This window comes from Stylophora pistillata, chromosome 1 (genome assembly GCF_964205215.1).
Source record: "Stylophora pistillata chromosome 1, jaStyPist1.2, whole genome shotgun sequence".
In the NCBI taxonomy this organism is placed as follows: Eukaryota; Metazoa; Cnidaria; class Anthozoa; order Scleractinia; family Pocilloporidae; genus Stylophora; species Stylophora pistillata.
Window position 1 is genome coordinate 27,801,559 of NC_142519.1, and position 26,497 is coordinate 27,828,055.

General features: G+C 38.5%; 5 protein-coding genes across 9 annotated transcripts in view; 3 read left to right on the forward strand and 2 right to left on the reverse strand.

The window, feature by feature from the left end:
• LOC111322714 (fibroblast growth factor receptor-like 1) overlaps positions 1 to 26,497 on the reverse strand; it is a 26,781-nt gene continuing 284 nt past the window's right edge. Inside the window, exons 1-10 of one of the 5 annotated variants that reach the window (XM_088728883.1) lie at positions 15,689 to 15,706; positions 15,472 to 15,566; positions 15,091 to 15,285; positions 4,365 to 4,658; positions 3,936 to 3,968; positions 3,170 to 3,466; positions 2,024 to 2,407; positions 1,602 to 1,715; positions 1,072 to 1,209; positions 1 to 858 (exon numbers count right to left, since the gene is read on the reverse strand). In XM_088728883.1, the coding sequence (XP_088585009.1) occupies positions 410 to 858; positions 1,072 to 1,209; positions 1,602 to 1,715; positions 2,024 to 2,407; positions 3,170 to 3,466; positions 3,936 to 3,968; positions 4,365 to 4,658; positions 15,091 to 15,169 (1,788 nt within the window). In that variant the 5' untranslated portion in view covers positions 15,170 to 15,285; positions 15,472 to 15,566; positions 15,689 to 15,706 and the 3' untranslated portion in view covers positions 1 to 409. The other 4 variants (XM_088728887.1, XM_088728881.1, XM_088728885.1 and 1 more) reach the window with 4 other exon arrangements.
• On the forward strand, positions 9,927 to 12,590 carry LOC148741952 (uncharacterized). Its single transcript, XM_088728957.1, has 2 exons — positions 9,927 to 10,387; positions 10,646 to 12,590. Exons 1-2 carry the CDS (start codon positions 10,221 to 10,223, stop codon positions 11,655 to 11,657), a joined length of 1,179 nt encoding a protein of 392 aa, XP_088585083.1. The 5' UTR covers positions 9,927 to 10,220; the 3' UTR covers positions 11,658 to 12,590.
• The window catches only part of LOC111322726 (fibroblast growth factor receptor-like 1), a 20,908-nt gene continuing 14,280 nt past the window's right edge, over positions 19,870 to 26,497 (forward strand). Inside the window, 1 exon segment of the mRNA XM_088728811.1 lies at positions 19,870 to 19,887. Coding sequence (XP_088584937.1) covers positions 19,873 to 19,887 — 15 coding nt within the window. The 5' untranslated portion in view covers positions 19,870 to 19,872.
• On the forward strand, positions 23,533 to 24,709 carry LOC148741953 (uncharacterized). The gene is made up of 2 exons (XM_088729137.1): positions 23,533 to 23,966; positions 24,048 to 24,709. Exons 1-2 carry the CDS (start codon positions 23,744 to 23,746, stop codon positions 24,269 to 24,271), a joined length of 447 nt encoding a protein of 148 aa, XP_088585263.1. The 5' UTR covers positions 23,533 to 23,743; the 3' UTR covers positions 24,272 to 24,709.
• On the reverse strand, positions 24,450 to 26,391 carry LOC111319045 (uncharacterized). The gene is given in 3 exon segments (XM_088728937.1): positions 24,450 to 25,277; positions 25,279 to 25,880; positions 25,882 to 26,391. Coding segments are annotated over 3 exon segments (1,326 nt in total). The 5' UTR covers positions 26,287 to 26,391; the 3' UTR covers positions 24,450 to 24,958.

The following is a 26,497-nucleotide window of genomic DNA, read 5'->3' on the forward strand; positions in this document are numbered from 1 at the left end:
TTAAACTCCCCGTTGAAGGGATTGATCATCTATTTAATAATATTCATTTTTCACATAGTAAACCCAAAATTTGTTGAATACATCGATTGATCGAGTTTCCTTATTTCCCGAGTGGAAAACCACCATCATACCTCTCTTCTTTGTTCTGCGGTATACTATGGACTTTGGGAGCATCTCCCGGAGTCTCTTAAAGCGATTCACATGCAAAGTAAGCAGCCAAGTGTCAACGTTTTAAATTCTTTTTACCAAAATTTTTACTCGCCGAGATTCTTATCACCCGACCAAGTATTCCAACCTATTATGCGTTTCCACTGAGTTAATTTTATGTGACTTTTATTAGAGGTCGCCCTTGCAGTTTTAGCCATGTCTCTAGGCACTAAGAAGCAGAGCATTAAAAAAATTATGTGAGTTAGGTCGAGAAAGGTAACGGATAGTTGGGGATCGTTAGACAATTAACCAGTTTTCTTTCCCAGTGATTCTTTTCAGCATTGTTCGGATAGTCTATATAGCTCCTTTTTTGCAGCTCCTTAGGAAGTTTTGCTCTGTCGACGTCATCGAGTTTAATAACGACTACACTATCATCTCTCCTTTCCATAAGCCGATGGAGGGCATACTCCATTTCTGAACCACAATAATTGCTAATAAAAAAGTTCTTAGACACGACAGCTATTGTTTTTCTAGACTTGTAAACGCTGTTGACCATATTTTCACGATAAGGTACTCCAAGAACGAAATCTCTGTAGTGTACACAGCATTTAAAACCATGTTTTTTCTCAAGAGTTGGAATTAGAGTCTTATTTACCCAATCCGAGTCTCGGGAGCTGAAAATAACGAACGCATCGTACTCAAATTCAAGTTCTGAAAGCAAGAATAAGGATATGTTGTTAGCTGAGAGTTCTACATTCAAAATTCATTGGAGTCAGATTTTTACTAAGAACGAAGTGAAAATAACATTAACACTAGTGCTGGCCTTTTTCGGAGGAAGGTTTTTTTCTGCCAAAATGTAATCTTTCAGCTCTAAACCTCTAAAAACCGAAAGCTGCTGACCTCAATATTTCGAGTTAGACTTACCTGACATTAGTATCGGTGAAAAGGGTCTCTTATTTCGGGATTGACGGCGCCAACAGCTGATAATGACTACAGCAACCACGACAGTTAAAACACACGCCGAAACGGTTCCAGAGACAAGAGCATCATGAATCTTCTTATCTGATGAACGAAAGATGTTTCAAGTTTATTATAACTAATCGTCAAGACCAACAGACGTTAGGATAAACCTGACGATAGAAGTTCAAGGTAAAACTGATGGCATGAGTTGATGATATGAGTTGGTGTTTTCCTGGTACACAATAACCCCAACATTTCTATATTTGAGAGAAGGACGTTAGTCTGAATAGATTTGTAGCTATTCCCTGAAAACAGGAGCGTGTCTTAAACATTTCGTGGAAGATGGTGGAAGAATTCTTAGCTATTTGGAAGCGTCATGGACTAAAGCGGCAGAGACTTGACTTATCTTTAGGTCTCAATCTCTCAGCAGAGTTAAAGAATTTCACGGTTTACATTATGTTCATCACAGTAATTTCTACCAATGTTTTCCATACCGTATCCAGTGAGATATGAAATGTGTTCCGTCTCAGGGGAAAGAGTACTCCCATTGTAATACTCTTCTGTGGTAAAAGAACACTTTGATCTGTGAAGGTTGCAACTATGAGAAGCTGAAAGGTAGGGAAAATTATCAAGTCAAGACCCACAGTGATAACATACACAGCTTACCTTAAGCAAGTTTCTAAATGTTTTTCTTTTTGATGTATTTCTTGACAAATGATAAACACCACAGCGTACACAAATGAGTTTGGATGCACGCGGTTGGTTGCTAAGCACGAAAGAAGCGTAGGAGTTACCAAACGCAAGTTTCAATAACAACTACAAAATACTTTATCATAAAGAAAGAATTAAAAAAAAGCCTCGAAAAGGAGAACTTTAAGCTACTCGGAGAATTAGTGGATTCATTATTGTTATCTACCGCTTTGTTCAATAATGATGTAAGCATGTTCCACCGCGTAACCAACAGCATTTCCCACGATGCAAGTGTATTTTCCTTCGTCTTTCTTTGTAACATTTACCAAAGTCAACTTTACACCGTGGAATTCAAACTTTTTGCCGCTAAGCGATGAGGAAATTACATGTTGGTCTGTTTCGTCTTTATCCACGATTTCGTAGTGTGGCCTTCCAATTGAACCGTTGGTTGAACTTTTGGTCGAACCGTTGGAATGTATGGGAAACCACCTTAACCACTGGAAATGAGGCTTGGAATCACTTAATGCTTTGCACGTGAAGCTGGCATTTTCCCCTCGATGGACCGTGACATTTTCCATGGGAAGAATAACTGGTTCAGCACGAGCTCGTTCTGAAACACAGGGTTCATTACAAAGTTGGACATATATACAGTGCACAAAAGAAAGTTACTACGGAGGCTGCTTACCCAAACGACGAACAATGACTGGCTCACTAATGTAATGTTACCTAAAAGAGTTTTGGTCGCCCAAAGATTTAGAATTCAAATATTATGCCGATTACCTGAAAGACTTTCGGTCGCCCAAAGATCTAGAATTCAAATATGTGCAGTTTGAAAGTGACTTTCCTTTCCCAATTTACAGGATGTCTTTAAAAACATTATAGTTTTTACCACATGTATTAATGCTAATTATTATCTATGTCGATCAGATCTTGCCATTGCTTTTCGCTCCTAAGTCTCTCCTAGTTATTACGACTCTTCGACATTTTTAGCTTTTAGAAATATCAGGGTTATGATGCCCTCTAATTAATTTATTAATTGAAACTTGTGAATTTATCGAGAACATTTTTTAGGGGTAGTCTCAGCTAGTAGTTGTTGCTGTGATTCGCTAGCTGAACTCACGGCTAAATTACGGGCTAACTACGTTGCCAAGACTAATGGGCTAATTTAACAACTGACTGACTGAGAGAGAAATGATGATTGAGCCGCAAATTCACAGAGCGAATGATTGACTGAGTCTTCCTTTTTTTTAAAAGAAATGACCGGAAATGCAAAATTCAATTCGGAGAATGGGATCTTGGAAGCATGATAGAGCATTCAATAGCAAAGGTAAAAGAGAACTAAGAATTAATTTACCATTAGATTTGTCCTTACCATGAACATCTACTTTGTATGTATGATTAATCCACCCGTATGAGTTGCTCACATTACACCTGTATGACCCAGTGTCAGAGGGAACCAAGTCCTTCAGACTCAACACGGTTGTCCATGCACTCAAATAGACTTTGCTGCCACCTTTCCTTTCCTTAAACAACTTTCCATCTTTGTACCATTTCACAATAGGACGTGGGTTTCCATCGGCAGAACAGTCCAGCTTTACAGAGTTGCCAACGGGTACTGCAAGAAGGTTACGCTTCCTCTTGTATTGCCGCACTGTGAATATTGGAGCAACTGTGAAGCAAAGAACAACCACTGTTATGGCAAACTCGCTTTGCTACATTGACAGCCCGTGTATTGAACTTATCTCTAATGTAATCAAGAGGACTAAAGCGGGTAGTCTCGCTTTATTTTCGACCTGATGCATGGAATGTTAAAACAAATATTTCAAACCTTATGAATGGCCGCTCCTATAGGTTAATCGCCATTAACAATGTATCTTATTTGGGCTGCATCTCAATAAATTCAGGCGGCGGTACAAAAGTCGGGCACGGAATATACCGCTTTGATAGGGAGAGTTGACGGATAATACGTCAACTCTGTTCGTCACTTTGACGCATAACCTGTTCGCCTTCACTTAGTGGCACGTTAACTTTTCTCTATTTAAAAAAAATCAAGATCAGCCCCTGCATCAACTGAAGTATAACTATAATCATCTTTCACTGTCTTCTTCTGATAAGAAATGCAAATACATCTTTCCTACCTCCTGTTGTACCTTGAACGTTGGACGTTGGACCTTGAAGAAAAAAAACACAGGGAATTCTTTAGGTGAAAAATTCATTCGCACTGCAAGTTATCTGTGACTACATCCACCTGCATCTCCTCTTCGCGTCCTGACTATATTTTGGACTGCAAGCTCTCTCAGTTCAAAATATCTTTATCACAACAACAGTGATAAAGAAGACTTTGCGCCTTCGTTGGTAAGAAATTTTTTTGATGGCAAGTTTAAAATTGCTATCTTTACCCTTCTCATCAGCCTTCTTCAGCAACTTCTACACAAACTGACATCACCTCCTTTATAGCAAACTTAGAGTACAAGAGGACTTTCCCAGGATAAATCCTCGGGACATCAGTGTAAATCACGTGCGTAATTGTATTTTTTAAAACTTCAGTGGCTCGCAAGTTTACTTACTTCTGACAAATAGCTGCATTGTATAAGAATTCTCGCCACAATCATTTACCGCGACACAGGTGTAGAAGCCAGCGTCCTCTTTCTCTGCTTTTTTAATTTTTAGGTATTTAAGGGGTTTTAACCTCATACGAGGATGATCCGATGGAGTGATCGTCTGATTGTCTTTGAGCCAGTAATATCGTGGTTTTGGGTTTTGACCACTGGTTCTGATCTGGCAAATAAGTTTAACATCCTTCCCGCTAGTCACCTCGATGATCTTTTTCTCATTTCCTTTCTTATCACGGATGCGAGGAACTGAAAAAAAGGAAGGTTTGAGTTGATAAATAAACCATATTTGTAATCTGTCTCATGGCAAAAATAAATTGATAATTATTTTGTTATAAGCTGCCTGAGGCAACAGTTTACAGCCTTTTTCAATCGGGTGTCGAAAGCAGTTCGGTTAGACCGGCTTTGGCTTTGCTTCGCAATGCTCTGTGATTGGTCCACAAACTCGAGCCAACCTCTTGGCCAATCAGATGTAGAACTTAAACCAATTGCGAATTGCGATTATAATCATTAAGTCCTCATTGGCTCATTGGTTACTGACAAATTTTCTACGCTCGGTTTGACTCTGGCACTCTGTTAATTTAGCCTTTTGCCAGAACGTCCTTGAAAGACCACTTTATTCAAATGCTTTTAACAGAGTTTCTTAAACCTACGAATAAACTCAAATGAATAGTGCATTTTGGCTTAAAATTTTGCATTCACTATTTGACAAAGCTCTGTTCACCCTTCACGAGGTCGGCGGCGTTACTACTCCTACCGTTCCCTGTCTCTTTTTTAAAAAACCGGCACATCCATGAATGGTCTTTTAAAGATATTGCAAATAACAATGAAGTGAAGTGACCTCCTTTTAAAACTGTTAGAATCCTGATCTGCTAGGCAGTTTGGCACTTTCAATTAACAACTAATTATGAATTCTCGCAAAGTATAAGTTTCATGGCTAGGTTAAGCTTGATTGACTGCAAGCATAAAAAGAGTTTATCTACGGCTTACGTAGTTTTACAGTAAATCAAGCCTTAGACATGGGGACTGTATATTGTGTAACAAAGAAGTGTCAGTCGCGAGTGCCTAACTGACGTCTCTTTTGTCCTACATGATAGATTTACTATGGCTTAGAATGATTCTTTAGCGTAAACCTACTCTTAGCTGTCCGTCTTGCAGAAAAAAACTTACAAAGGTTAATCCGTCACTTAACACGGGCATCCTTTCGGAAAAAAATATATTCAAAAGCATTGGCACGTCAGGTTATCCCGTTTACTGCATGGTATGATAATCATAGAAGTTTTTCGTGTTATATCGTTATTTCTACAACCACAAAGTCTTATACTTCGACCACCATTCCTATCAAATCGATACCTAACTTATCAATGCATGGCTGGAAAACTATCATTTTTAGTTCTTAATTACTGATTCGCAGCTCTGGTCATGGATTTTTCCTTACGATATTTGTGTCATTGTCTGTTATAAAGATTCAGTGCTCTGATACTCTTATAAAGCTTGTTAAGAAAAGGTCAAGAAATAAATCGAATTCAGTGAACAGGTAATACCGGTCTTCTGCAAAATTAGACTCGAGTAAAGCGAATGACAAATCGAGAAAGAACGTGTGGTTTTTCCACTTGAGACAAACAGGCACAGTCACTGCATATTTCTGGATAACCTTGGCACTGAGACAGGAAGAATTCTGGTTTTAATAAAGCGCCTCCTATTGATCTAAAACTTGTCACGAGGGCACAAGTATACAACTCTTGCTTCGTAATAATATAATATGTTAGTCCTAATGACCAGTTTATGAAAAAAAAAAAAAAAAAAAGGATGGAATTCTTATGTAAACAAAGCAATTGGGACGTAATATTTATCAGATCGTTATAGGTACTAAATACACTCTTTTTTCTTTAAAAGAATACCAATCTTGATGCTGAGGCTGAGCGTTGCTATTTTATTCGCGATTTGAGCTTGAAAACGTTCTTGACATGTTCCTAAAGTTGTGTGATATATTATCAATTCGGACGTGACCAGACTAAGTTCGACCGCAAACTGAGTTATTCTTCAGTGTGTTATGCAATAACCGCATTGTTTATGTTAAAATGTCCCCAAGTATTTGAGTTAATTGTCCCGTTAGATCACAGTTTTACATTTCTTTTACCCTTTTTGTACTTCTCACAGAAAAAAAAAAAAAAAAAAAGAAGCCGTTCTAAACTGACTCTCGGCCTGGGTATGTTCTTAGTAGGTTCATAAAATTAAGATTAATCTCAGCCTGAACGTTCTTATAAAAGAAGGGTTCTTATTCCATTTCATAGAGTAGTGTTCTCCAAGAATCTATCCAAAAATGTTGTAGAAAAAAAAAACATACGATTTCAATCTCTCAGACAGCAAAGAATGAAATGCTTATGAGTGGAGCGGAAATATCTTAGGGCCACATAAGAAATGCTTAGTTTATTTTCCACACCGCTCTATATTTAAAAGCAACTGATCCTAGAACAGGCAAACGTTTCCATCACAAGGACATGATAAAAAAAAAAAACGTTTTCAATGATGCCCCAGGTCCTGAGGCGAAAATTTTCATGCTTTTTTTTTTTATTTTTTTTTTTTATGCTTTTTTCCTTTGGCTTCCCTCCAATTTAAACCTAAACTGAACAAATACAAAAGTCAAAATACTAATAAGCTCCTGGTAGGATTAGGTTTGGAAGTGCTTTTGAGAGGCAAAAGTCATCTTAGCAAATGACAGTATTGAGAAAACATCTGGGATATTGCGGCGTGAAGCCGAGAACACGTATAACACTGTATTCAAAACACCAACTATAACACATAATTTTTCATAAAATTTAGTTTCTTTAATGAAGGCTCCTGCTTCAGATGTTTCAAGCCTGCTTAAAGAGTGCTATTCAGAGGGGGGTAAGTTAAGGGATTGTCGACTCTTCCCCTTGCCAGTTATTTCATGGTCTCTGATCGCGGTTTATAAGCAAAAGCAAGACAAAATCATGTCACAAATCATCGACGAGGACTGTCGACTTATATTTGCTCAAATCATTATTTCTTCGGGAACAAAGTGATAGCTCAAAAATTTTAAATGAATGTAGAATAATCTGCAGCGTGGATGGTGCAAAGCTTCTAATCCAGAGAACGCCGGCGGCACGAGTGAACCAGCAAACAAGCCGACGAATGAACGAGCGAGCGAAGCTAGAAAGACAAAACTAGAGTACGAAAGCTGGATCGAATGATTATGCTAATAAATAAATATGGTGGTGGAAGAGTCATTGACTGAAAGGTGAAGTAACTTTAAAGAAAACCTAACCTCGCCTGAAATTTCGCAAATAAAGTCAATCAGGGACAAGAGCATTGTAATACAGTACTCTAATTCGGATAAGCTGGTAACTTAATTGTTTCGCGAGACAAGACAAGAGCTAAAATAAGTTAATCAACACGAATATATGAATGGTAAACCGGCTGAATATACTATTTTGATAGTGTTAAAAATTTTCACGTAACGAAATTTTGATAGCTGACGAGCTCAAATGCAGGTACATCACATGATGCTTCGGCAAGTTCTAACCTATTGGATGCCTTTGTGGGATTTAACTGGCCACGAGGACTTGCTTTTTTAGTGTTACATTTCGTTGTACCGGGCACGTAAATTTTGACCTTGAATCTATACAACAGGACTTTGTATTAGCACACCAAAATATTCCAACTATATTGGTTTAATGCAAAGAAAACACGACGAGTGGCTACTTTTCCGCTTCGTGTAAGATCAAAACACCTGCGGATAAATATCATTCCCCGTCACCTTCCAAAGGCGAACGGGTTGGAGAACATGTATTTCATGGAAAAATCCGAAACAGTTCTCTGGCCGTGTCAACCCTGTGATCTCGCTGAAGGGGAGCCTCTGAAATTCTAAACGTTATCATACTGTTACAGGAAGGCGCGCACGTCTCCAAAAGAATTGATTATTCTATTTTGGTACGTGTAAGGAATACTGAGATCATGAAGAGAACTAATGTTTCCGGTGACTGGTATTGCCAGGTTTGAAGGGATAATATTTTGCCATGGAGATCAACTAAAAACAACGCTTCTGCATCTTAGGTTAACAGAAAGGAGATAAACTGAATGCAATATTCTTCTTTATTAAACCACAGTAATGCAAAAAGGTTAAAACATCAGTTTTTGAATTTTATCGTTAAATTTCAATTGCTATCAAAAAATGTGTAGGCTACTACACACTCGATCAACCCACGCCCCTTGTCTGAATACAGATGATCGAGCAAGTGACGAAGAGGCCGGGCCGTTTTTCTTTTAGGCTAGGTCGGTGGCAATGTCTTTATCAACCACCACGAAGGTCCAAAATTTCCGGGAAAAACTTGAGAAGTTCACAGCACAGCTGCGCAGCTCAAAAGCAGTCTGTGCCCTCTTGAATGCAATTTATTTCCAAAGATAAAACCTCTTTCAAGTCATCACTATTGTTTGGAAAGGAAACAAAACAAGAGACGAACTGTCTATATAAATTAATAATAGATGGCTCTTTGGGTCGGGTCAAGGAAGGCAACAAGAAGACGAAAGAGAGAGCTTTGAGATTAGCGTAACCCGTATCTCTTTTGCTTAATATGCCGGTTTTTTGTTGCTTTTCCGTTGCTTATTGATGTCATTATACATTAGTGAAGAAATTTAGAAAAGGGCGGATTTTCCGCTTTTTCAAGTTCAATTGATGAAAGAAAATATTGAGAAAAAAACCTGTAACTCGGAGAGTCTCGCGTGGGTTAGTAGCGGTGACGCCACTGAGGCAACTTACTTCAGCAAAGACAATGCGATTGCCCAACAAGTATTGTTCTTGTTTTCCCATTCTGGCAAACAATCAAAGGTTACACGCAACCAGAGTGACAGAGGGCTCGCCGGGACAGACAGGAATACTAGCGTCAAAACAAGCTCGATTCTGCTCGCGTCTGCTCGCGGAAAAAATCAGGGTGCAAATATTATGGAATTCTGGTAGATGCATTAAAGTGGCATCAGATCTGATAGTTCTAACAATGAAGGCACTGTTTTCCGTCCAACAAACAACAGTAAATATTTGTGGCATCAAATTGATGGCCGTCAAAAGATTTCCTTTCACTGTGGGTGACGTTTTGCAGTTAGCGCAAAGCAAAACATTTTCTTTGGACTTTTTTTCTGGAGATATTTCAAATTGTTAAATCATAATTACAGTTCTAGTGCTGCATAGTGTCATTTTCCACTGATCAGTGATTAACTTTCCCATTGTACAAGTGACTGACGCATAAACTAATCATGTTTCATCTAGATTCCTTTCTAATTTAAAACAAGCACGGCCTTTCTATCTAATTTTCAGCACAGTGCAAATTGGAAAGGAAGCCTGTTTATTTCTTGCTCATAATGGACTCGAATTTCGCTCTGCAGTTTACTAATTAAGTTTGTGGATGTACTTTTTAATGCATTATGATGTTGAAAGCTCCAATTACAGCTAAAGGCCCCTCTCTAAATATCACATGCTCTAGTGCCCCTCGCTTGTGTGTTTATAACCTAATTACATCTCAGTTTAGCTTCACATTAAAAGCTTGAAGTTATAGTTATCCACCTCAACAGCAGTTAATACAGCGGTTGATAATCATCGCCGTACCCGGGCCTAAGGAGGTGGAAACCGAAATAACCGTCAATTGTTCACCAACAATAACAATGTATAACAATGAAATACACGCTATGCATAATGAAAATTTGCTTGAGAAGGCTGGTAACAAGTTTACACGAAAGCGAGGTCGGTCGGGCCACTGTGTGTTTCTTCGGATACTTTTACCTGGCAAGTAACACATAATGAGCTCGGTTTCAAACAATTTAAAGCTCTCAGAAGCAGATATTCCTGGTTCATCATTAAGTGGGAGAGCTCCAGCTAATTTAAAAGTTCAAGACTTAAAATTCTGGCTAAAATGCAGAGGAGATCCCGCCAAAGGTCTAAAGACGAAAGCCCAACTTGTTAAAAGGTGAGACGACAACAATTGATTCTACTTTTAAAGTATTAAGAAGCTCATAGATATTATTGTCCATTAAAGAAAGAAAACTCATAAAATGTTCTAATTGATCCAAAGAGATATTGAATTCAGAATGTAAAGTTATAGATCGCTCAGACTCGATCGTCTTTGATTGAAAGTGCGGTTCCGCACCTTAATTAACTGTTGGATACGAACCAGGATACGTATATGTAAATGAAACATTTGAAATTTTTCTCGTTCAATTTGAAGGGTGGAAGAGTATATCAAGACTGGAAAAGACAAAAATGTAGTCGATCCAGACGAAAATAAATTATATACGAAGCGTAAACAGCGACGAGAACAGGGGAATGCCATCCAGACACAACCTAAGAGCAGTCCTGCTGCAGTCAAGTTTCCAGCGGATAGTTGGTCATCCAGCTTACAGAAAATGCCAGCTTTTAACAGGGCAGAGTTGGATGCGCATATATCAAAAACCGGTAAAATCATCGATCCTCGAGGTAAAGGCCATTCTCTTCCTACTGGACTTCAAAAGGCAAAGAACTTCTTGCTTGACGAGTATCTGAAACAGATAGAAGCTGCAAGTGACAATCGCTATTTCTATTTTAAGTCGCTTTGTTACCACAGTTTTCAAAAAAATGAAGCTCCACACAAGTTGAAAGTAGCTCTTGACCTCATAACTGGTGAAGTCAAGGAAGCATCTTGCACATGCGTGGCTGGTAAAGTGGGACTCTGCAATCATGTTTTAGCTTTAATGCTAAAGCTTTGTAAATTTTCCTTATATGCATGTAGTGGTACCACACAACTAGACTCGGAGGATGACATGAATCCTACTACTGCATGTACATCTTCACTACAATTGTGGCACAAGAAAGGGAGAGGAGACAAAATAACGCCAAAGCCAATCATGGAAGTCAGGGTTAAGAAAACCAAATTAGATGATTTTACAGCAGGCAGACCAAGAGAGGAAGGATTGAAGTGTATATTATACGAGGCAAGAAACAACTTGGAGTCCCAGGCTGAAGATGAAGACAAGTTGAAAGCTGACTTAATGGCAGTTAACCCCAGTATTCCCTTAGCCCAAATCCTTAACACCACTGAAAATCCTGGCTTAAAAGAAACAAAATTTGGCAGGAGTCCCTCTGGTTCTTTTGCAAGCTACCAACTTCAGTTCACAGAGTCAAATTTTAAAGTGTCCTGTGAATTAGGATCTGTACCAAACAAACCCCAAGATAAGAGGAGTCTCCCAAAAGAATATCCTTAATTCCCATTAAAATCCACTGAACCTTTCAAATTGCCAGATAAGCTTGATCAGGAGGGAGTCAATTTACTTAATCACCTCTTGGTTGATGGTGATAAATTAAATGAAATTGAGGAAAAAACTCAAGGTCAGTCTACATCAGATGAATGGAAAAATGAGCGACAATACAGAATCACTGCATCTAATTTCAAGAAAGTATGCACAAGACTAAGAAATCATGAAACACTTGTGAACAGTCTGATCACTCCTATCCCTTTTTATTCAAAGTACACTGAACATGGTCAGAGATATGAATCAATTGCATTAAGACAATATCAAAAATATATGTACTCAATCAGAAGACCTGTTGTATTACTCAAGTCAGGCCTAGTCGTAGCCATGGATGCACCCTTCCTTGGGGCTTCCCCTGATAGTAAAGTTATTGATGTAACCTGTGAAGATCAGTATGGCTTAGTGGAGATTAAGTGCCCATATACAAAATCCTATGTGACTCCATTGGAGGCATGCTCAGACCAAACATTCTTTTGTGGAGAAATTGATGGGAAACCAAAACTCAAGGAGAATCATGATTATTACTATCAAGTGCAAGGACAAATGGGGGTAACTAAGGCTATGTGGTGTGACTTTGTGGTATATACCAATGCAGGAATGAGCATACAAAGAATTCCATTCAATGGTCAGTTCTGGGGCACACTTAAAGAGAAATTGAAGGAGCATTATTTTCAGCATTTTCTTGAAAAAAGCAGCTGTCAAATTTTGCAATTTAAGGCAGGATTAAGAGTATAACTGATTTGAACTACTTAAGCTTTCATGAGATACCATCAGTATCATCACCTCAGTGACTTGAATAACCTTTGAATAATTTAGCAATGAACTTTACTGTAAAACAAGTATTATTACTTGAATTCATGAAGAAAAAGGATTTTGTCATGAAAATGTACTATTTAGTACATCTTATTGTTCACATGTTTAGTACTTAGATGAAAGGTCTCAAAGATTTTCATACTTCCATGAAAATCACTCTACTAGACTGAAATAAGTGGATTGCATGCATTAGTCAGAAATGCACATACACTTCACATCTGATTGAGCAGTCCTATAAGATTCAGTGGCACTTCACCATCCCAAATATGGTAGTTCTTGATTAAATTGATCGCCCTCTCTATGTGGATCCTGACACTTGCAATCTGTTGGGTTGTGATTACATTCTTGTTTGACATTTGAGCATTTTCTCCAAGAAATGGAGGGATGTTAAGAGACACTCCTAAGGGTAGTATATCTTCTATTGTGAAACCCTTATCTGCCATTACAGCATCTCCTTCGTCAAAATTTAAATCCAAAAACCCACTCCTCGTGACAATCTCCCTGTCTGATATGCTTCCGGTATATAGTTGACTGATAAATGTGATGGCGCCATTTGGTGCGATGCCAACAAGACCTTTGAAGGTAACATGATTTTTGTATGAACTAAACAGTTCTGAATTTAGCAGTAGTCCACTTGGCATTTGACAACGTATTTCGGTGCAGTCAATTATGACTCTCGTGTTAGGATACTTCTCCTTGAAGATATCTGGCATTGTTTTGTTTACAATTGCCCTTGAGGGCCAAATATTGACCTGACCAGTTTTTAAATACATATAATTGATGTATGTTGTACACAATCTACTGATCGTCGACTGAGACACTCCAAACAGATTGGCCAAATGAAGTTCAGCAAATCCCCTTCTCAGTCTACACATTACAATGAAAAATTCATCAATCACTGCCAGTTTTCTTGGTCTGCCAGCTTTTCCTTTTTCAGTGTTTTGGGATGCCTCTTCCTCCTCCTCATCTTCCTAGTTTTGATAAAAGTCAGCAGTGACCTCGTTCTTGTTAGATGAATAATATCTCACATTTTCCCCTTTGTCTCCTGTGTTCAAAAACTTGAATATTGCTAGGAATGTGTTGTAGTTAGGAAAACCTGTATAAAAAGCTATGTTCTCATCCGACTTCAAATTATCCAACTTGAAAAGCTTTGCTTCAGCATCTTGTAATTTTTTCTCGAGTAGACTGCATTTCTTTTCCATCCTCTCTTTCTCGGCTTCATGATTAAACAGTCTCGAGAGCTTCACGACGCTCTGACCAGAGTTCAGCCATGCGGTGTCTGTTCGCCTTTTCTTGTTGCTGTTTCGCTATTTGAAGTTCATTAAGCTGAATTTGAAGTTTCGATACTTCTTCTTTCAATTTTGTATTGTCTCTCCTGTACTCTGCGAGTAGTTCCTCTATCGTCGGCTCGAGAAATTCGTGAACAAATTCGCTTGTCGAAGCTTCTCTCGGGATGACGTCTTTAGAAGCTTTCGGTCGTGTTGAGGGTTCTCGACGCTTGCTTGGTGACTTTCTCTTTTTTGGCGATTGAGAAGACCAAGCAAACTTGGATGGTATGGATCCTGGCTTTAATTTGACAATTCCAGCCAGGGTTGTTTTCATGTCTGTCGTCTTGAAATGCCTTGAGCAAACCTTCGTACGACCAGTGAGTTGAAAATCCTTTCCAGGATCTCTTCGAATCGCATGAATCCAACTCTTACGTAAATTAGGGTCCTTTGGAAAGTTAAAAAAAGAAACTTTGTCTCCTCCTGCATTCCGATAACCCTTGAAGGTACACTGGGGAACACAACAGTTCAAAGGCATCGATCGGCAAATACACAAATTAAACCAAAAGTGTTGAAAAATGACACATTCTAAGAGATTCAGCTTTGCAAACACAGAGTGGCCCGAGCGACCTCGCTTTCATGCGAACCTGTTACCAGGCTTCCCAGGCAAATTTTCATTATGCATAGAGTGTTATGAGCCTTGTTTTCAGTTGAACTTCTGTTTTATTCGAAGTCAATTTAATTTGAACACCTTTTCCTTTCATGTAACAACGAAATAAACCTTTCCTGTTGTTCCAATTTATCTATGAAAAGCAAGTTGCTAAACTATTCAACTAAAAAGGGTCGGTTCGTTTTTGCGGATTGTAATTAAAAGCGTTGCAAATAAGCTTCGGAGGCCGCATACACAAAAGATAGCATAGTTTATTAGTTAGTCGTAAGTGTCGGACGACTTTCGAAAGGATGCCGCAGTTTTATAAGCTAAGGAGTAAATAGATTTCTGTTGCGCGCTTGCACGAGGACGCATCAACCTTGAGCTGAGAATTAAGTTATTGAAATGAACACTCATTCGCTACTGACTTCGATATCTCCGAAATTGACACGCGCTTTGTCGATTTCAAATGAAATCGGCACTTTCTCAAACATTGCATGTTGTCGACGTGAAGCAATAAAGATTATAGATCAGTTTCATCACGTAAGGTAAAAAATAATTTGGGATATTTTCATTGCATTCCTGCATCACGTATTTTCAACAATAGGACTGTAGTGTGTAACGTGGCCTTTATAGGAACATGAGTAAAGTGACTCACCACTGCAGGACTCCACCGTTTCACTAATTAATACGGTGAAGACAGCTGTAAAAACCAGGCTCCGTAACCCCAGCATCATCTGAAAAGATGCAGATCCCTGCTTTTTCTTGATCCTAGATCCCTTGATTTGTCCTTTAGTGGGGTTTAAGCTGAAGCAACCAACCAGTGAAATATTACACGCATTCGTTCATCGATCTGTTACGATGAATATCACAAGGTTAGAAGTGAGTGTTACGCTTCGTACCCCTTGTAACGAGTCATTTATAGCGACTAATTTGCTGCATCATTTCAAATCATGACTCATTCGTTCAATTCTTTGAAATTTCACATGAATTATGAATGTATCGGTATCTTCAAAATATTACGTTCTGGGTTACTTACTCTTTGGGTATTGAGCATCATTCATTGGCAAACTCGCTAAGCAGCCAACTGATATGTTACGGAAAAGATCGGAGCATTCTTCATCCCGTATGAGACTAAAAATTCGACATAATTTCGAACAGACAGATAAGACGCAAACCGGTGGAATCGGAGAAAGGAAATGAAATAGTTCGACTTCCTGCTAAGTCACTGATAAAAGAACACATTTCAAACATACCTGGAAAACCTCTGTTTCTACACATCGATTCCGCTACGATGTTGATTGGTCGATCAAAACAATGCGGTCTTGACAAAACCTCTCGAGGGGACCACGGGAGCTAACGGGTTTGTCTTTGGACTACAAGCCGCTGGCTACCCTCGCCGGGCTTATTTTTGTTACCCAACATACCGTGCGATCGGCGAACGGGCCGCGGTCGTTTCAAGCAGCCAAATTCGAAATTGTAAAGCCGATCGATCTGGAGATAAAAGTATCGCTAGTGAAAGATCTGTGGGAGGAATTGTGAATCGAGTCAATGGAAAATGGAACTGCAACATCTCTGCTTTGATTTTCTGGAGGAATCGAGATTGGTGGTAATTTTTTGGCGGAATTATTCGCTTCGGGCGATGGACGCTTCTAAAATAGGTTTCCGGCCTTGTTTTTCTTTTAGCAGTTGAACACCAACATAGCGGTAACTCGCCGAAAACGCTTCAAAATGGCCTGAGACGCTCGGAATCAACAAAGAAAACAACAAGGCAATAAGATAAGCCCATTTTACCTCAAAACACGACATTTTTTTCTCTCTTTTAAGGCAAACCGATAACATCCCATACAAACCTTTATAAATATAAAACGTTACGCAACGCGGTAAGAGTCACGTCCACTTTTCTAGCAGTGAGCTTGGGCTGCCTGTGACACAAGCGGCGTGTCTGGTCGTTTGTTCGAAATATAAAGAAATGTATGGGAGAATATTGAAGAGTCGTAATATCGTAAACTTATATCAGGAATGCCTATGTTAACCCATTGACACTCCCGTGTAACACGTGCCTGCGAAAAGTCAAATTTTTGGAGAAATCAAGAAGGCAAACACAATGCGCCGTAAATTTTAAAAAATCATCTTTTCCAAAAAACAAGCAAGCTCCAGTGAAAGAAGACTACTTAAAGAACTTATTTCCGGTGAAAAAAGCAATAGGTGCATATTAAGTTTTAACTAAAAAATAAAGATGAAAGATAAAATTCGCTAAATATTTTCGCATGTGTGAAAATGGCATGTGGATCATATTTCAAAAGGGAATATGCAAATTTGTCCGTGAGTGAAGAGATCTCAAGTTCCATGGAATCTATCAATTGGAAGCAAGACAAAAATGGCCAAGAAATATTTCGGGACGTCAGATTTATTCACAACAGTTTTTTATTTGCTGTTATAAGCGAAAAACGTACGAATTTCGGAGCAACTTCAGAATACCCGTCCACATGAATTTTCTTACGTGTACAAAGCCCACACGCACATGGTAAAATTCATCATGCTTAGATCGTTGTTTACTTGCCTTCATGGCCAGAAATTGCGCAGCCTTATGTTGAAAATTCTGAAAAAACTTCGATTTGAGGCAAAATATTCTATTAAAAAATACTTTTTGAACACATTGTCACTCGAAAAAAATATTTACCGGACCATCGAATCGTCAAATTGTCGCTAGGCCCTGCTTGAAGTCCGAAAGTTCGGTTTTCACTATACGTCCATATTCGCATCGCCTTTGAGACTCGTCGTGTCGCTGTCTCAAGAGCTTATTCTGTCACCTTTAAGACCTTGATATCCATTATTTTCCAAGCAGAGTATTCTATAGCATTGTTACTTTACATTCTAAGTTCCACAAGGTCCAACTCGATCGCAAATGAACGAAAAATCCGACCTGAAAATTTTAAGGGTCGGCCGCGCGGACGCCATATTTTCAAATTTGATCATTTAGTGAAGACGCATAGAGTAATGACCCTAAGGTACCCCCTAAAGCCAACAAAATAAATGCGCAAACGACGGATTCTGATTGGCTTATAGATCTCTAAACTATAGAGGAAGATTGGGGACAAAACCCCACTTAGTAGGGGGGAAAGCGTTCTCGCGCGAGGCAATCGCGAGGATCGGGCGGTTACGGGCGGTTCAGGTGTCAATGTGTTTAAGGCTCAGAATAAATGTAAACCTACCTCACTTGCTGTGTACTGTCGTTTCTGTGGTAGATTTTGCGTCGACTGTTACTTTACTGTATAACTTAAACGCAAAATCTACCATAGACACAGACATTCCTTGATATTTACGATATTACGACTCTTCAATGTTCTCCCATACATTTCTTTATATTTCGAACAAACGACCAGACACGCTGCTTGTGTGAGGACACCGCGGAAGTACGTTTTCGTGACGTCACAGTAACTGGTCAGTGGTCATCAACTTAAGGCTGCCAAGCGCTTCCATATGTTTCATAAGTTCCATATGTTCCATTAGTTCCATATGTTTCATATGTTCCATATGCTCCATATGAAGACATCGGCCTTTTGCATGGTTTTAAGTCGGAAAATATGCATGATACTTCTCCTTGTTTGTTATATTTGATCCTATGAATTAGTTTTTAATACTAAAACCACGTCTTAACAACTAGCGGTATAGGGGAGTCATTTTGTTTGGAGTTGTGTGCTGTTTGCTGACTTAGGCTGGCCGTCCAGTTACGAAGCGCGATCTTGGTTCTTCACTCGCCCTCGCCTTCAGAATTGTCAAAAACAGTGATAGTTATCCAGACAAAGCAGGAGATCAGTTCTGTAAGATACTTTACCAGCGAGTCTGAAGACTTGTTGGATTTTTAAGTGTTATTAGCATGAAACGATACAGGTAATTATTGTGTTTTGAAAATATTCATACACTCACTTTGCGCCGACGTGCGGTGCCTTTTCATTTTGGTAATTATTCGCTTGGATGAGAATTTTACCTTAATAGACTGATTTTTCGCCATTCCACCCTTCTGATTTTCTGTGTCTTTACGAACGGGTGTCCGTAATCAAAATATGAAGACATTTGTTCATTTCATATACTTGCAGTTTTATCAACAAGTTATCTCGTGAACAGGCACAACCAAACGTACTAAAGACATGTAATAGAGATCTACTATCAACTGCTGTCAATAAAGGCTTAATTCGAGGTAAATTATAAATGAACCGATCATGTTGGACGGTCTCAAATATTGCATATTTTCCGCGCCCTCAATCAATCGCCTATATAATAATCTTTGTCAAGCCTTAACGCAGCAAACAATTCGCCATTTCTTCGATTTCCACTTCCTTTGTAAACATCACTAAACAAGCGTTATTCTGTTCCAACAAAAGCTACTTTAATTTCCCAAACAGCTCTAATTGTTTTACACGAAAGCATTTTCAATGAAACCCACTTTATTATTATTATTATTATTATTATTATTATTATATTTTTATAACTCAAGTCATTTGAAACTTTTACAGGCACATGTATGTTTACCTGAAGTATATTCCACTATCTTGCATGTGCATTGCATTAATTTATGCAAACAATCAACTACTCTTCTTCCATTCATTTTTTTTAAGATTAGCTTAGCTTTGCTTTGCTTTACACACACATCACATGCGCTGCCACTGTAAGGATAATTATGATCCCCATCAGTAATATTACATCATATCCCTACAGAACATTGTTATGAAACATTCCCATTTGACTTGTAGCCATTTTTCTTTCAAGGTGGCAAAATATATGTATACTGCTGAAATTAGTAAGAATTTCTTATTGACTAAAACTAGTGTAGCCATACCAGTGCTCCCCTCCCCAGAAATAAGTTGGGAAAAGGACATTTGTATGGTGCTATCATTGTTTACGTTTGGGAATATCCCATCCCTGATGTTTATTTGACAGCAGTACACAGGCTAATTACAAGCTTTTGGTTACTCCTCATGACTTAGTGTTAACTGGGAATTGACAGCTGGCTTAATCTAATCAATTTTCTCGTGAACATTTTTAACCAACAACTTTGACTTCAGAAATACTTCTGATAATTTCCCTCTGACATTTCTAATTTGGAAGATTAATCATCATAATCATTGTTTTTTCCACCTCCATAGACACCCAACATAAGTTCTTTGTTTGTAATTCAGGCAGCTTCTGAATATAGGAAATCAAGTTTAGAAGGTAGTTGATTCATTCAAGGCTGTTGCAATATGAGAAAAGATAATACAGTGCTTTATTCACATAAATTGATTAAATCATATTATTATAATTATTTTACCTTACAGTACTTTTGTTTCTTAAACATTTTTTTTTTAATTTTTTTTCTAGTAGTACCAAGATGGTAATGTTACTTTGTAAATCAGGGAGCTATATAAACCAGAAGTATTCTGTTGTCTTACTACATTCTATGTTGCAGATGAGAGTAAGTTAGTAAAGAAAGAAAAGAAAAAGCAAAAGGAAATAAATAAACTAAAATGATTAGTGAGGGAAGAGCAGCATAAAAAAAAGACATACTACAAATTATTCATAACTGTGATGGGAAACAAATACTTGTTAGGAAAGTAAGATTATTGCTCAGGAAAGAAATTACAGCTTAAAAAAAAAATTACAAACTAAGGTGGAAAGTGAAAACTTCATTTATTACCATTACAATGGACATTATGTGCTTAAACATACCTCGGTTTATTCTTCCTCCGGTTGAGCCAATTTTTGTATTTTTGGGAGCTTCATGTTACAGTCATAGGTTTTTGGCCAACTATGATACATACAATAACGAGTGGGGATAGGGTGTCCGTGCTACTCGGGCATGTTTCGTCTTCTCGGCGAATCTGACCGGAATGCCGTTGACGTGCCGATTTATACGGTTCAAGCCACTGCTTTACAAACCTGATGGTGCAGCGTCCTCGGATCACCGCTTCAGCCATTCAAAAACCGTCTCATTTTTAGCCTTAGTGCTTCTGCTCTTCTATAAACAAATGGAGCCGGCAGCGAAAAACAACAATTTCATATCGTGTGCAACTTCAGTTCGGCCTTAGCAAATTATATAATTGAGCTTGAGAACTATCCAAAAGGTGAACGGAGTTTCAAAGCTAAGTTTACAATATCCTTTCCAAGTTTTGCTTTTTTACGCTGTCGATTTGACTCACGGCGAAAACATTGTAAAAGTTAAAGGCATTTCATGGTTTCGTTGAGGTGTCCGCTGACCAATAAAATACTGTATCGTGCCTTAAAAAACGTATTTCCGCGGCGTCTTGTGTGGGCCCCCGTGAATAAAATTCGCGGAAAATCTTGGGTTACCGCAGACTTAGAGATACCGTCGTCGACGAAATGAAGAACACGACTAAACAAAAACACGACGACATAAGAGTTTTAAGGTGGCTCAATAGGGTTATGCAAGATCACGAAGCGCGCGCCAGTGACATCAATCGAAAGTTAATATTCTCGTTGTTTTTGCTATTTTTCAAATCAAATCTACTGAAACATAAAAAACAAGGGCCTAAATTTGCTGTACAACAGTCACCTCTGAAGTCAAGGCTTTTAGTCCCAAATTAAAACTACTCAAATATCGCCATTTTTTGACGTCTGTTTGACTTTGATTTCAATTTTCTTCAATTTCCTTCGGTAAAATTTTCTATTATTCTCCGACCGGGTAGAGTCTGACAAGACGAAACTTTTAAAATCGAAAAAAATAGGGGTTTTCAAGGTAGTTTTTTAGCTTTTAACATTTTTGTTGTTTTTTGGCTGAGCGAAAAACTTGTCTTACAAATTTTTCTGATAAAAGTACGATTGTAGAAGTACCCCGAGCACTAGTAATTGTTATTTCAGCTTTTGATATGTTAAGACAGTTTGCGCGTGATTTTTCTTCTTTCTTCAGCCACCACTGCTTTCGGCTCTTGGATTTGTTTTTCTATGCATTGATTACAAGTTTGGAACTGACTTCCCTGTCGAAGGAGCGATCGGAATATTTTACAGCCTCAACAAGGTTAAGCAGGCTTTATTCAGGCGCGTAGTCTCTTTTTCGGCCTAGCGCGCATTGCGTGACGAACGTGTACACTTAGAGAAGACGATCTTGTTGTTGGTGGTGTGACAAAACAATGGCTTCCTTTGAACAATTGAGGTGGAAGGCCGACTATCGCACGTACGGCCGAGGGAAACATTTTTGCGCGAAACTTAAGCCACATGTTGAGATGGAGCGGTCAAAAATTCAACTATGTAGATTTTTCGAAAGTTTAAGCTTCCTCCGCTAATACGAAGAGGGTCACCTGGCAGCGAAATTGCAGAAGAGATTCCAAGATTCAAAAGATTGTCTGCTTTTAATGAAGGGTCTTCATTTTCGTACTACGAAAACAAAGACCGGGGGGGTCTTCGTTTTCGTACTACGAAAACAAAGACCGGGGGGGTCTTCGTTTTCGTACTACGAAAACAAAGACCGGGGGTCTTCGTTTTCGTACTACGAAAACGAAGACCCTGCATTAGCCAAAAGAATTGCTTATTTTTTAAAGAGAATTTTCCAGCAGAGAAAGCTTAACGACCGTCAGAATCTATTTTAGCTACGAAATGCAGTAGAAATCGATTATTTATTGACATAACCTAAAAGTCATTTTTCCTGTACAGAAAGCTTTCTCTGTTATTTTGTCACGCGATGCTAACTGTAAATGAAAGGCGGCTGGCGTTGGAATTCTGCCTGCTGTTCCAGAATAATAAAATGTGTGGTAAGTTTACCCGAGGAAACCCTTGAGAATCTTAACACCAAATTGGCTCGCATAGCGAAACAGAACAGACAAGACGGGCCGTATAATAATACGGGCAGTATAATAATACGGGCAGTATAATGATACGGGCAGTATAATAATACGGGCAGTATAATAATACGGGCAGTACGATAATGGGAAGAAACGCGTGAAGTGTAATGTATTATATTACAAAGCGTTGTTACTGTTTAATGTGCGTTTAACTTGTAATTTTTACGGTTTTTACCGAATACCAGGGGTCTTCGTTTTCGTACTACGAAAACAAAGACCGTGGGTCTTCGTTGTCGTCCTACGAAAACGAAGACCCTGCATTAGCCAAAAGAATTGCTTATTTTTTAACGAAAATTTTCCAGCAAAGAAAGCTGAAAGGCTGTCAGAATCTATTTTAGCTGCGAAATACAGTAGAAATTGATTATTTATTGACAGAACCAAGAGTAAATTTTCCTGTAAAGAACGCCTTCTATATTATTCTGTCACGCAATGCTAACCATAAATCAAAGGCGGCTAGTGTTCGAATTCTGCCTGCTGTTCCAGAATAATAATGTGTGTGGTAAGTTTATCCGAGGAAACCCTCGAGAATATCAACACCAAATTGGTTCGCACAGCGAAAAAGAACACTGACAAGACGGGCCGTATACGGGCAGTACAATAATACGGGCAGTACAATAATACGGGCAGTACAATAATACGGGCAGTATGATAATGGAAGAAACGCGTGAAGTGTAATGTATTATATTACTAAGCGTTGTTACTGTTTAATGTGTGTTTAACTTGTAATTTCTACGGTTTTCTGTTTACAGGGTCTTCGTTTTCGTAGTACGAAAACAAAGATCGGGGGTCTCCGTTTTCGTAGTACGAAAACGAAGACCGGGTCTTAGGTCTTAGGTCTTCGTTTTCGAGGGTATTTGTTTTCGTAACACCCTCTCTACAGCTCGAATAAATACTGAAAATCCAAGCCTTGTCAGCCGTGTTCTTCAATTACTCATCGGCCCAGTCTGAATGCATAATTAATGTATGGGGTTAAATGGTACTCTTGCCCTCAAATCTATTGTGTGATTTGTGGTCGTCCGAACTTTTCGGTTCGTTACTGAGACAAATTCGAAGTATTTCCTGCAAGTTCAGTATCCGGAATAATCCGGCCACCTGTTTCATTTCTGACTGCGATATTGGCGGGCCAATTGCTAGTTCACGTGTGAGTAAAACTTACTCCTTCTGCTAAGTGTAATTAGGAAGTATTTATCATAGACACTCCAGACCTTTAAGCCGTATTATGAAATTTGGCAAAGCGGCAATCGAAGTTTTTTATAGACGAGTTCAAGCTTGACGATGCATCATGGGTAATCAGGACATTGCTAAAAAAAAAAAATGGCGGACGCGCTTCGATGGGTCTTTTGTTTCATGTCCTTTGTTCTAGGTTAGCATGCTGAGTTAGCGTCTCCAACCATTAACTACAATACAAGAAGATACAGAGAGTTTATTTTTACAGTTTTTCTGGCTCAGGACACTAAATTGAGACAACGATTCTTCATGGCAAAGCACCTCGAGGACTTCCTCGAACTCTCGTGGGACGAACTGAAGTTCTATCTTCGACAGAGAGCTATTCCAGTCAGTGGAAATCATTCAGACCTAGCAGCACGTGCGCTGGTTGCGTTTGAACAAAACGTCCCAGTAAAAAATTCTGCTGAAGAGTTGGCAAAAGTTTTACAACATGAATACAAAGCACTACTTAAATCGGTTGATATTCAACAAGGTCAACCACTAATTGAAAAAATTGATTTTGATGTAAGTTTGTGGAAAGATATCATTACCAAACTTATTATTTTTTTCAAAGGTTACGTTCAAAGGTTGCTGTTGGGTCTCAGACCCCTTTGCTTTTGTTTTGTTTGTGAGAAACCACGCCTGGAACCTGAAGAGTTTGACAGTGGAAACAGTGAAGAGAGTATTCAGTGTGAGTCTTGCCAAATATGGTTACACTGTGTATGTGTCGGCAGAGATGTTAATGAAGACAGCACTTTTATTTGTGTCAGTTGCAATGAAATTGCCCAAGATTTGTAAATCTATAAGGTAGTGACAGTATGTAAGGTCATTTTATGATATTTTGTGTTAATGCACCTAAAGTATTTTTTTTGGCTTTGCATATAATCGTATGGTTTTAGGACTTAAAAATAGCTTAGAACAATATAATATAAAGTGTTTGAAACTGAACATTACCAGGAAGTGACTCATACAGATATACTGCAAAAATAAAAATTGTTTCTATTGTTTTCTATACACTATTTATAAAACTCAATACATGCATGGACAGTTCTAGAGTTATACAATACTTCTTTCATTGTTATTTCTGTGTCCACAACAACTCACAGTCAAATCCAAGTTGGAATAATACTCTGCTGTAAAAGTTTTGGCTATCAATATAAAACATAAGCTATATAGAATATAATACACACTGTTGTTAATAAGAAATTACTTCATAATAAAATATATATGTTATCTGGGTTCAATTTATTTCATCTTGTTTTCAATCTTTTCATCACAGTGATGTTTGTTTATGTTGACAGTATTATTGTTATTACCCTATTTTTCATTTTAGTAGTATAAACCATGAAACACTGTAAGCATTCTATAAAGCTGAAAATAAAGCAATGTGCATGATATTGCTATTGCTATTTCGAATTATTGAAGTTCTATATTTACATTGTTTGTACTATAACGAATAGAATAGTTTTGAAAGTAACTTAGTAACTATACACTGAGAGGTGGTGACAAATTACACAGTGCTGAGCAAAGAACTACAATATCATCTGCAAGTGGTAGCAGGGTGATTGGTAATTCTTTCTTTAAGATCTCAAAGCATTTAATTCTTCGTATTGCTTGCTCAACATAGATTCGGACATTGACTATAAGTGAGGTTTCCCTGACATCAGTCCCTGACATTTGAAGGTTACCATGTTTTGAGGAAGGTATAGCCAGTGAACATTGGTAAAATGCAAGTAAATCCTTGATTTTGAAACTGCAGTCTACCATAACTTGATCATGAGGCTGTAGGTAGTTAACAAAACCAGTCTTCAACAATAAATAGGTCACTAGCTCTTCCACCATAAAAATCAGATAGGAATGATATTGCACCATTGGGAGTAATGCCAACAAGAAATTTAATGGTGTGATGATGTTTATAAGCAGACCAGCACTGGGCAGCTACTGCCAAATCAGATGGTGTTTCGATGTAGATTTCAGTGCAATCCAGTATAACTCTACACTTAGGGTAGTACTTCTTAAACATATCAGGAAGATTCCTGTGTGTAACTATTCTGTCTGGCAATACTATCAGCCACTTCAGTTCTTTTGCCCGGAACTTGACCCATGTGGTGAATATTGAGCTTGTTACTGATGCTGAAATATCAAATCTAAATACTAGGTCAAAGAGGAACAGACCAAGTCTGAGCTTCATCATGGTAAGCGGAAATTCTTGCTCTAAAGTGAGGGCTCTCACTTGTCTATCAATTTTAAGTTTGGATGTGTCCCCTGTTCTTTTGGGGCCTTTCCAGTAGTGCATCACTGAAGCTTTTCCTTTGACATGGTCGAAGATTAATCGAAAACTCTTAACTGTTAAACCAGTAAAATTATTAACATCGTGTTCACGTGTCAAATGAGCAAATGTTAGGCTTGAATAAGCCTAACAGGGTCCCAATGGTGCATTGGGACCCTGTCTCCTTGTACTTGAGTTCTTTAGTTTCTTTAGTCGATGGGCCTTTTGACGTCCTAGTTGGTAGCTTTCGCTTTCTTGGCGATGACTTGTTCTTGCCGCTAGGCACAAGGAATAGCGTTGGATTCGGAGAAGCGAATGTTGGCTTTCCGTACTCGAAATGGTTGGAGCAAACAGTCTTGTGGTCGCTGGCAACAACGTCAGACAGGCCTTTTGAAACGTTCTTAGTCCATTGCTTTCTCTTCTCTGATTGTTTAGGGAAATGATGCAAACGGAGTGCGCCCTCAACGTGGCTTCTCTTTACAATTTTCTCTTTGTATCTCGAATCGTTGTCGCAACCTCCAACACAACAGCGATAAACTGGCATAGCCCTTGTGTATTTTTTACGTTTTTGTGAATAAAATAGACTCCAAAAACTGTAAAAATAAACTCTCTGTATCGTCTTCTCTAGTAGTCAATGGTTTGAGACGCTAACTGAGCATGCTAACCTAGAACAAAGGACATGAATATGAATGAAACCAAAGACTCATCGAAGCGCGTCCGCCATTTTGTTTTGAGCAATGTCCTGATTACCCATG

Excerpts from the sequence above, each read along its gene's own strand:
- LOC148741953 (XM_088729137.1), top strand. The coding sequence starts at position 23,744 with ATGGCAAAGCACCTCGAGGACTTCCTCGAACTCTCGTGGGACGAACTG. Across the intron at positions 23,967-24,047 it reads ATCGGTTGATATTCAACAAG|GTTACGTTCAAAGGTTGCTG; the intron begins GTCAACCACTAA and ends TTTTTTTCAAAG.
- LOC148741952 (XM_088728957.1), top strand. The coding sequence starts at position 10,221 with ATGAGCTCGGTTTCAAACAATTTAAAGCTCTCAGAAGCAGATATTCCT. Across the intron at positions 10,388-10,645 it reads AAAGCCCAACTTGTTAAAAG|GGTGGAAGAGTATATCAAGA; the intron begins GTGAGACGACAA and ends TTCAATTTGAAG.